Source organism: Globicephala melas, chromosome 11 (assembly GCF_963455315.2).
Source record: "Globicephala melas chromosome 11, mGloMel1.2, whole genome shotgun sequence".
NCBI classification, from domain to species: Eukaryota; Metazoa; Chordata; class Mammalia; order Artiodactyla; family Delphinidae; genus Globicephala; species Globicephala melas.
In genome coordinates, this window is record NC_083324.2 from 61,314,389 (window position 1) to 61,326,555 (window position 12,167).

Consider the following 12,167-nt stretch of genomic DNA (forward strand, 5'->3'; position numbering starts at 1 on the left):
TGTAAATTGGTACAGCCACTATGGAGAACAGTATGGAGTTTCCTTAAAAAACTACAAATAGAACTATTACATGACCCAGCAATCCCACTACTGAGCATATACCCTGAGAAAACCATAATTCAAAAAGAGTCATGTACCAAAATATTCATTGAAGCTCTATTTACAATAGCCCAGAGATGGAAACTCTGCCATAAAAAGAAACAAAATTGAGCTATTTGTAATGAGGTGGATAGACCTAGAGTCTGTCATACAGAATGAAGTAAGTCAGAAAGAGAAAGACAAATACCATATGCTAACACATATATTTGGAATTTAAGGAAAAAAATGTCATGAAGAACCTAGGGGTAATACAGGAATAAAGACACAGACCTACTAGAGAATGGACTTGAGGATATGGGGAGGGGAAGGGTAAGCTCTGACAAAGTGAGAGATAGGCATGGACATATATACACTACCAAATGTAAGGTAGATAGCTAGTGGGAAGCAGCCGCATAGCATAGGGAGATCAGCTCGGTGCTTTGTCACTCCCTAGAAGGGTGGGATAGGGAGGGTGGGAGGGAGTGAGATGCAAGAGGGAAGAGATATGGGAACATATGTATATGTATAACTAATTCACTTTGTTATAAAGCAGAAACTAACACACGATTGTAAAGCCATTATAATCCAATAAAGATGTAAAAAAAAAAAAAAAAAAAACTACAAATAGAACTACCATATGACCCAGCAATCCCCCTACTGGGCATATACCCTGAGAAAACCATAATTCAAAAAGAGTCATGTACCAAAATGTTCATTGCAGCTCTATTTACAATAGCCAGGAGATGGAAACAACCTAAGTGTCCATCATCGGATGAATGGATAAAGATGTAGCACATATATACAATGGAATATTACTCATCCATAAAAAGAAACGAAGTTGAGCTATTTGTAGTGAGGTGGATGGACCTAGAGTCTGTCATACAGAGTGAAGTAAGTCAGAAAGAGAAAGACACATACCGTATGCTAACATATATATATGGAGTCTAAGGAAAAAAAAAATGTCATGAAGAACCTAGAGGTAATACAGGAATAAAGACACAGACCTACTAAAGAATGTACTTGAGTATATGGGGAGGGGGAAGGGTAAGCTGTGACAAAGTGAGAGAGTGGCATGGACTTATATACACTACCAAAAAAAAAAAAATTCTACTGCAGGGCTTCCCTGGTGGCGCAGTGATTGTGAGTACACCTGTCGATTCAGGGGACGCGGGTTCGTGCCCCGGTTCAGGAGGATCCCACATGCCGCGTAGCAGCTGGGCCCGTGAGCCATGGCCGCTGAGCCTGCATGTCTGGAGCCTGTGCTCTGCAACGGGAGAGGCCACAACAGTGAGAGGCCCGCGTATCTCAAAAAAAAAATAAAAAAGTCTACTGTAACCTGCACACCTTGAACAAAGTAGGTTCCCAGTATGAGTGGTGAATAAATAAATGAGCTAGATTATTGAAACAGTTATGGGAGAAATGTCCAATCAGACGTGTTATACTTTTCTTTGTTAACTCAAGAGTATTCCTCTGTATATTTCTTTTTTCTGTTTTTAATGCTTTCAGCTCAGGTAATCCTACCTCAGGTAATTCTTTTCCTCAATCAGGATACAAACTTACGTCTTTTAAGGCCGTTCTATTTTTTTCTAGTTCAATTACCTCAGGATGGTCTATGACTCCTTAAGTTAATTGAGCCTATTCATAAGTTTCCTTTAGGATGGCCATAAAAGTAAAACCTCATTTATGTCCCATACTATCCCATTGAACCAGAATTTTCTTAAACATCGACATTTATGGTGAATGTAAAAAAAGTCAAAGTTTGTTTTTACTTAACTATTTAAAATTTTTGTTACCTACTTAAAAATCACATTTGCCTTTAAAAGGTCACTATTTAATTCAATGGCATCTTAATCTGTGATATAAGGGACATTTTTTTCCCCTAAGGAAAATGCATTTTGAGTAATAAGTAACTTTCAGATTCCAGGTTGTATAATGTCACTAACTGATGTAATACAAATGCACATTCAGAATATCTTACTCAAACTAAATGCTACAAAATTCTACAAAAATCAGCTATCAATATTTTAACAAAATAGTCTCTATTTTTCAGTCACAAGTTATTTAAAATAACTACTATATTCCAGTAGAAATAGAAAGAGAATGAGTGTATGTGATACTGTTAAGGGAAGAATACTGTCACTGGATATCAAATGTGGATAAATTATTAAATGAAATGGTTAATTCAAAAAAAATTAAGCATTTAAGAGATTATTTCAAAATTTATGGAGAAATATTTTAAAATGTGTAAAAATCTAAATTCATTACATAATAACTAAGTGAAAAACATCAGTGTCAGTGGCAAAATCCAGGGTATGAAGATAAAAAATAAACAACTTGATGCATAGATTTTGTACAAAATTATTTAATATTCACTTATTAAATCTAATAACAAAAGTTAATTTGGAAGAATATTTGCTAACATTGCACATATATAAAAGGTTGACTCTCTGGTTTATAATTTCATCTTTTTCTTTTTAAATATTCTAGAACCAAATGAATCTTATGATAAACTTTTTTTAAAATAAAACAGCATCACACATAGGTCACACATTATGTAAAACAATGATTCTAATTTATACTTCTTAGCCATAGGCACATTAAGAATCAACAGATATCCACAAAAGACAAATATCTGTGGGATAGTAGTTGAATAATTGGAAAATCTTGAGTAAAGTTATAGTTGAGTGCAGCCATAGTTCAACCTTATCTGGGTCACACTAGATGTCATCTAGATTAAATAAGATATTTGTTTCCACAAATGTAGATGGCCACCATATACCCAGACCTCAACACATTGCATCAGAATTGTGGCCAATCCCAATCCCTGAAGCAGAGGGATAGCAGTGTGTTCAGGATACAGGCACTTAAACTATTCTGAAACTGTGAATAGCTACTTTGAAATCGTACCTAATTTTCTGAGTTTCTGCTTACAAACTAATGTCCTATGTAGAGAGTAAAAATTGCCTCACCAAACTTTAATATAAAATTGCATCTAAGTGACATTATCTTTCCACCAAAATTAATATGGGGAGAAAAAGAAAATATATTGCTTGAAATGATTACCTCCATGAAGCTTGGGTGTGTCTGTTGAAAATTCAAAACCCTGAGTAAATTATCTGAAGCATTGTATGCTTGCTCAGTCTTAACCCTGTGGCGTTTCTCAGCCTCAGAAACTTTGGAAAGTTACTGTGTATAGATGCTGACATATAGATATTTCTGGAGGAAAAAAATAGAATGATAATAAGAAAAGAGGCAGAGGGGAATATATCTGCCATGAAAAAGCCCAAGCTACCCGTCACAGGTGGATGGAATGAAACCCTGGGCTTCCAACCCTACCAGGGAGAGGAGGAACTTAGGAACTACTTAAAAGCTATCTGTGTTTCCAGAAATGATGGCAGCTGCTGTACAAAAAGGCAACAGGCTTTTGCATATAATTAAACTGATTAAAACTCTATAGTCTTTATGTAATTTCAGCTTTGTGCAGTTTCAGTTGCATTGCTGTAAATTTCAGGACTTCCAATTTCAGAGCTGCCTAACGACAGCCCATTAGCCCCTTCACTCTGAAAGATGCCCTATCTCACTATAACAAAGAATGGGTAATATTAAAATCAATCTGGTTTGGTTAACTCCAGATTCTCCTTTGATAAATCAGTAAATGACTATGGTCCAGAATCACAGAAGTGAATTTTTCTAAGAGCAAAATGAAAAACCTCTCTCACTCATTAAACCTCAATTCTAATGCTTTTTAATAATCTGATACTAATCTGTGAAGATCATACAATTGCCAGATGACTCTAAAATTTAAAACGCTAACAGTTAGAAACACTTTTCTTATTGTGACTGAATTCCTTATTTGATTATAAGGAACTACACATTCCAAAGGCCATTTTCTTAAAAAATACATTTTTTTTTGTAAATATACTTGGCTACTTTTCCTGTGAAAAATGACTGTTCACTCTTAATGTTTACATTTATGCTGTTAAATTATTAGGAAGTGTGCAAATTTTCCAATCTTTTACACTCAGCTTTCCAAAACAAGCAACTCCCACATGTAGTACTTGGAAATTCCCTATGTTATAGCAGGAGTTTTAAAATCTACTTTTATGAATGATGTGACATTGAGTACCATATTCTGGATTTGTGTATATAAAATGCTATTGTTGTACAGTTAGATATATATTTCTGCAACTCTTAAAGAGAGCAAAAGAGAAAGACAACGAAACCTTTGCTAGCTGATGGTTGTTGAGTCAGGAAATATAAACGTTCTCTCATTTAATTCTCAACAGTTTGGGTGAGGCAGGTGTTGAACACATTGGGGAGGTAATAGGATGTGATAATGTTATAGACACTTTAGTACCATGACTCACTGGTGATGTGGTTTGGGGCATTACTTCTCTGAGTCTCAGTGTTGCAATTATCACCTGTAAATAATGAGGACAATGGTAGCTGCAAAATAGTGCCGCGGGGACTTTAGATTCTAGCTGAGGACCTGGTCTATGAATGTTAGGTTTTCTTCTGCTGCTGTCATGTATTTTCCTGACATGTTTCTTATCATGGCTTTAAAATACTGTGGAAATTTTTTTTAATGACATAGATATTTCAATATCGTTATTTTAATTACTTAGTATTGACGTAGATATTAATATTTGACTGAATCTTGAATTTTGAAAACAACATGCTGCCTCATATAGCAACTTAGAAGGTGTTAAACCATATATTTAAAGTGTCATAGGGGATTTCCTTGGTGGTCCAGTGGTTAAGACTCCGCTGCAGGGGGCATGGGCTCAATCCCGGGTCGGGTAACGAAAAAAAAAAAAGTTTCATAGAAACACTTTCCACTTCTCAAATGATGCATTGTTTCTTGAATTCTGTTCTTTGTGGATGAAATAAAGCCAAGTTAAAGTCTCTGTAATGGATATAGAGCTTTTATTTCATTACTCTAAGAAAGGCAAAGTGTATCTTATGAACTGCATATCATCATCAAATTAAGATATAGAAAGATTTAAAACTTTCAATGAGGCCCCAAGGTCATGGAAAAAACAAGCCAGATAGCACTTCTCCTCATTTTCATCAGGGTTCTCTCAAGAAAATACTATGCAGTCAGAGTGTATTTGGCACAGTATAGAAAAGAACAAAGACTTTTGCAAGCAAAACACCTAAGCACTGTCGTACTAATCCAAGATAAAAATTTATGTAGAAGTTTACATTTCTAAAACCTTCTTTGTATTAGAAAAAAGAGAGGAATAATTCAGGTTTTCCAAATTCCTGTTGGCTTGCTATAAGTTTGAAGGAAAGAATGACAATAAAAGTTCAGCAGCTGATGGGTGGAGTGCAGTACAGGCTCTCTTTGTCCAGAGTGGAAATAAGCACATCCTGAAAATAAATTTCTATGGTGTACTTGAACTACCTGAGGTTGATACTTTGCAAACACCTCAGATAAAATAAAAAATGTGCTGTGCTATATGGTTTAAATTGTACTGTTGTTGCCCAACCAGTTCCACAGAAAAGTTAATAAAACATTAATAAAATACAAGTTATCTCATAGAATTTAAAGGTAATTAAAAACCACAAAGGCTTTGTCCTATTTTCTCATAATTTGAAGTTATGAAAACCCCACAAAGATGTACTATAAAGGACCATTGACAGCATTATGATCCATGATCCATTTTAATAAGGAAAGCATTTGCAATGAATGGTTAAAATCCATATACCGTCTCTCCCCCAAAGTTTCCATTTAAGACTTAAGAAGATCTTCAGTCTGAAGAAAACAATTTCATTACATTTGTCTTACTATTACCATTTAAAAATCATGTATTTATGGACATTCCATCTATAGTGTAATTAAGCACAACTAAATTTATCACACAGAACAATAACTTTACTATACATTAGTAAGTTGGTAAACATATACTTCACACCCAAAATTCCACCCCCATAGAAATCTATTAGGATATTACAAAAAAAATCTACAATGTTCTTTGGACAAATATTTATAGCCATATTTATTTTGTATTTTAAAGTCTATTTGTAGTTACAGTATTTCATTTATTTTTGTTTATGAAGTTTCCAAACTTCTGTATAAGTCCTCGAAACTTGTTTTCATTTGGCTGATATGAGTGGTAAACACCAGTGTTGTAATTAAGCATTGGGCTGGACCTGCCATAACTATTGCTCATAGTTGAGGATTTCATTTCTGGGTGGTGTGTACTGGTATTTGGCATGTTGCTTGTTGGCTGAATAGAGCTTTCAATACTACAAAATGGCTCAAAACGACTGTAAACACGCCGGTCAATTGAATGAGTTCTTATAAGCTCATCATTGGGCTTTGGTCTTGGAGAAGAAGCTGGTTTTCTTTCAGGAACAACAATTGCTTTAATCTCCTTCGAATCTCGGTACTGGATCTGCTCAGTGTTGAATCTCGGGGCAGAGGCATCTCCTGCTTTTTCCAAGAACTTGCTTTCAACTGGACCTGAAGAAGGTATAGTTTTGTTACTTTCATCGGATGAAGAATGTATCCCCTGAGATGAACGAACTGCTACATCTTCCTTACCCTTGTGGATGCTGCCTGGAGAGCTGGATGAAGAAGAATGTTTTCTTCTAGGAGATGAATCAATTTTGGGTTCTGATTTTTTTTGTTTTTGATTCTCTTCAGCCTCAGAAACTAAAGTGTCAGAACTACTACACATTCTATAAAAGGCAGGTGCTTTATTTTTGGATAGATTTTCTTTCTTTTCTGGGGTAAGGCTAAGTAATGACCTTAACTTCAGAGAGCCCTTTTTCAAAAAACTTGGGGAACCCTTCACTTCTTTCTTGGAAGTGAGTTCTTTGTTGGGTTCTTCTTTATTCTCATCGAGCAAAGCAGCAATGGAAATTGATCTGATAGCAGTGCCACTTGGAGGGTCTCTCTTGGTAACCTCTTCCTCATCCTCTTCCATGGCATGGGTCACATTATGAACACTTCTAGAACTTTTTAACAAATCCTCTTTAGTTTTTTCTGGTTGTCTAATTCGATTCCTCGTAAGTGTACTATACACATAATGCTTACTATTTCCATGATTTAAATTGGCTTTTGAGTGGTCAGTGAATGGGAAACTTCGCCTTTTAAGCAGATTCTCATTTTGTTGATTCTTTAGGTTTTCTGTCTGCTTATTTACAGACAAGGTCGTACATAAATGTTTGTTTGAGTCCATAGGGCCATTTGTAGTTGGGATTAAAACTGCCAGGTTCCTTTCGGGAACCTGTAGGGTGTGCGTTTTTGGTGCCTCTGACTGCAACGGGAGCTTGGGGGTTGATTCCTGTGAGGGTTTGTCTGTCGGATGCTGTGCGCCTGTTGGGGTGTCTGGGATCTTTTTAGGAGTGTCATTTCCCTGGGAACCAATGACTGTTGAATTTGAGGAATCAGTTGTACAACTGTTAACTTCCTGTTGCTCAGGTAAAGTGGGTTTAAACACAAAAGAAGAATGAAGCCGAGAGTGAGTATAAACGGTATTGGCTTTCAAATTCTCAGGACCGTCGTAGCCCTCAAACCGGTCACCTAGAACCGATCCATTGGAATCACAAGAAGCTTCTGAATGATCATTTAAGTAGGATTCAATTCTCCAGTTACGCAAGAATGACTTGGTGGTATGTTCAAGGTTTGGCATGTGTTGTTGCAAAAAGCGAATATGATTATCTGTCCCGTTAAAAGACTTCCGCATGTTGGAATTCCTTTCTGGAAGGTTTGTCGTCTTCCTCTGGGCAAGTCGGTCAGCAAAACTCTGGGCAGGTGTGTTCTGGTGGCCTGCATAGCCTCCCTGTGATGAGGATGCCACACTGAGACTATCTGAAGGCCTTTTCCAATTATAGGGAGCATTAATGGTTCGATTCAGAGCCCTGTGAAGCAGCAGGTATGGTGCTGTTTCTGGCTGTTCCCCAGCATAACTATGCCTCTTCCAATTTTCATTTATCTGACTGTGTTGATGCTGACGGATTGGATCATTAAAGTTGGAAACAAAATGAGGTCTGTATGCATGATTTCTTATGTTATATCTGTCACGTTCATTGAGAGTATATATCCCTCTGTTTTTGAAGTAGCTAGAATCTAGTTTATGAATTTTGTCTTGTGTACCAAAAAGGTTTCTTTGGCTGGAAATGGAAGCTAAGGAAGACACTGAATGCTGGTAAATGCCATTCTCCCAGAGTGCTTTGCTGTGCTTCACCCTTGCTGACTCTTCCCATGCAAATGAGCTGGGGACAGAGGACCTGGCATAGAGAGTCCTAAATTCTTCATCAAAGGACTCAACAAGTTGTCCTGTGATTATCTGAACCATGCTGAGGTGTGCTTTTTCAAATGACCACATGTAGCTGGGAAAAAAAAAATCAAAATAGGCAAATTTTAATTGTGCTGACAATATTTAGCTCTATTAAGAAAAGTGTCATTTAATGTTGACAAAAGAGTATTTTTGTTTATTTTCCTTAACTACCATAATTTAGAACATTTTCAGTCATTATATGCTTGCAGTACATGTCTCCCCACTCCCATATTCATATGTTAAATAACAAAGCAACACAAGTTCTGGCTTTCAATCCATCCATAATTTCAAGAAGTACAAAGAAAAGCCTGGTGTGCATTTTTCATCTCTGCCTACTAAGATTTTATGGAGTAAAATATGACATTATATTCCATATACAACATCCTGGCAGGGTGCAGGCAAGCTGGTATTGGAGGAAAAGTTGAGAGCCTCTGCCAAGCTGTCTATTCCACATGAACTTGGACCTCAGTTTCCTCCCAGCCAGAATGAGGATAAGGACAGCATAATTCGCTACAATTCCTTATGGTCCTAGCATGTCATGATGCAAGATCATCTGTGCTAATGCGTGTATTTCATCTCTGTGGCTTAAGTGTAAATGTAATTTAGGTGCCAGGGTTTGGAAACAGACAGGATTTGTGGCAGCAGCTTCAGCCACTAAGGGCATCCTTCACTTCACTAAGTATATACAGTAAATTCAGTACTTACAAACCATGCCAATCAGAATGCCAATTAAGACCTTTCCATGTAGAATACAACTGCTAGGGGATTGAAGTTTGTAATTACTTTATAGTACTTTGTGGAACTTCAAATCTCTCTCCTGAAGTTTAGAGGCAACAGTTATCTTGAAGTTTCATATATAATTTAAAATCTTATTTTAGAAAATCTTGATAATGTAACATAGAGAGTAACTGAGTTGAAAAGGCCATTGCTAATATGCTATGTCTCAAAAAATGTACATGATATAATGGGGTTTATACGAAAGAAAGAGGAGACAGAGCCATTCTCCACAATAAAGGAGCTTACTGTTTATACAGGGAAGATAATAACAGAGGGCAGATGGAAATATTAAAAGAATGTGCAGAACAATAATCTAAAATACATAAAATATCATAAACAGAGTGTATAACTTCCAGGTTTTCCTATGACAATTTCAAATGAGGGTATCCAATTCAAAATCTGATTTACAAACATTGATAAAAAATTATGTGTTTTATCTCTTCATTGTTAGTATCAAGATGTAGCAAAACACCTGTTGTGTTTTCCTGATAAAACTGTCCTTGTCACATGTGAGCTGTCACACAGTGTGTGACATGGTGAGTACAGATGCCAGACCTCTCTAGAAATGTTGAGCATTTAGCATTTCAAGAAGTTTTATGGCTAAGAAATTTGAATTAAAGAAGAAGGCATTCTCAATTTGCCTACAAGGAAAACAATGGCAATACTAGAACAGCAGAGATAAAGGCTGCTTTTACCTAAAAGGGAGAGTACATTTTTAACCAGTTTCTACAAAGACTGGTTCATAACAGTTCCACCAGATCCTCTTATATTTGGTAACAATAAGAAAAATCCATAATTATTAGTCAGAAAAAAACAAAAATGACAAGGGCTGAAAACCATCAATTTTTTTAAAAGAAGTATATTTAAAATTAACATGAAATAATAAAGAAAGTAGAGTTGTTAGATAATTGTTTTGGTGAATTTTAATAATCTGTGGTCCTATGTATTCCATATTCACTTACACAAACAGCAACTTAAATTTTGCCTCTGGCTTATGATATAGATAAGAAGATAAAGAGTTTCTGTTGCTGTTTGTTTGTTTGTTTTTTCCAACACCAATTTTAAAGTAGCTCATTTACAGTCATCTCAACAGATATCACCTGTTAATACCTAGTAAGACAAAATTGATGTGAATTTATTGTTGAAGATAATCTTCAAAGTCAAGTTAAATAATAAAAATAGAAAGTACTCATTATGATGAGAATAATAAACACCATTTTATAAGTCAAGTGAACTCCTATTTTAATTAAAATTTCAATTAAAACCCCTCTAAAAACAAGTGGGTCTGACTAAATAGAAACACAAATAATGAGTCTTTAAAAGAATTCATTAATTTCAAGCACTAGTTGTAACTTCTGCTCTTAACACATTTTCTTTTAAAATTCCAAAAAGGATTTTCAATATAGGGTCCCTGAGCTCAAAGAGAAATTTAGCAAATATTAACAGTTAAAACAGGCCTAAAATAGCAGTTGACATTAGGGGCTTTGGATGAATTAACTCATTTAATTCTTACGACACAAAGTAGGTTCTATTATTATCCTCCTTTTAGAGAGGAGGAAACTAAAGGGCAACCAAGTTAAGTAACTCGTCCACGGCCACCCTATTCAATGAGTTGCCTCCTTCTTGTGGACTTTTTAGTTCTTAAGAAAAGAGGCAAAATTTGCCCTCACATTGTCCTGTTGACATCCACAGCTCTCCTGGCTGCTTCCTGCAGGCTTTAGTATTGAGTGACCTAGGACTTCACGTGTTCTTTTTTTTTTTTTTTTCCTGGTCTGTTATCATGATGAATTATATTGATTGATTTTTTTTTACATCATTATTGCAGTATAATTGCTTTACAATGGTTTGTTAGTTTCTGCTTTATAAAAAAGTGAATCAGTTATACATATACATATGTTCCCATATCTCTTCCCTCTTGCTTCTCCCTCCCTACTACCCTCCCTATCCCAACCCTCTAGGTGGTCACAAGCACCGAGTTGATCTCCCTGTGCTATGCGGCTGCTTCCCACTAGCTATCTATTCTACGTTTGGTAGTGTATATATGTCCATGCCACTCTCTCACTTTGTCACAGCTTACCCTACCCCCTCCCTGTATCCTCAAGGGCATTCTCTAGTAGGTCTGTGTCTTTATTCCCATCTTACCCATAGGTTCTTCATGACATTTTTTCTTTTTTCTTAGATTCCATATATATGTGTTAGCATACGGTATTTGTCTTTCTCTTTCTGACTTACTTCACTCTGTATGACAGACTCTAGGTCCATCCAAATCACTACAAATAACTCAATTTCATTTCTTTTTATGGCTGAATAATATTCCATTGTATATATGTGCCACATCTTCTTTACCCATTCATCTGATGATGGACACTTAGGTTGTTTCCATCTCCTGGCTATTGTAAATAGAGCTTCAATGAACATTTTGGTACATGACACTTTTTGAATTACGGTTTTCTCAGGGTATATGCTCAGTAGTGGGATTGCTGGGTCATATGGTAGTTCTATTTGTAGTTTTTTTAAGGAACCTCCATATTGTTCTCCATAGTGGCTGTACCAATTCACATTCCCACCAGCAGTGCAAGAGTGTTCCGTTTTCTCCACACCCTCTCCAGCATTTATTGTTTCTAGATTTTTTGATGATGGCCATTCTGACTGGTGTGAGATGATATCTCATTGTAGTTTTGATTTGCATTTCTCTAATGATTAATGATATTGAGCATTCTTTCATGTGTTTGTTGGCAATCTGTATATCTTTGGAGAAATGTCTATTTAGGTTTTCTGCCCATTTTTGGATTAGGTTGTTTGTATTTTTTGTTATTGAGCTGCATGAGCGGCTTGTAAATTTTGGAGATTAATCCTTTGTCAGTTGCCTCATTTGCAAATATTTTCTCCCATTCTGAGGGTTGTCTTTTGGTCTTGTTTATGGTTTCCTTTGCTGTGCAAAAGCTTTGAGGTTTCATTAGATCCCATTTGTTTATTTTTATTTCCATTTCTCTAGGAAGTGGGTTAAAAAGGATCTTGTTG

General features: G+C 36.0%; 1 protein-coding gene across 1 annotated transcript in view; it reads right to left on the minus strand.

Annotated features, from left to right (window-relative positions):
• Positions 1–6,119: 6,119 nt before the first annotated feature.
• Positions 6,120–12,167, minus strand: part of FAM83B (family with sequence similarity 83 member B) — a 63,233-nt gene continuing 57,185 nt past the window's right edge. The window contains exon 4 of the mRNA XM_030841004.2: positions 6,120–8,421. Within this exon, the coding sequence (XP_030696864.2) occupies positions 6,120–8,421 (2,302 nt within the window). The remainder of the gene's footprint in view (positions 8,422–12,167) is intronic.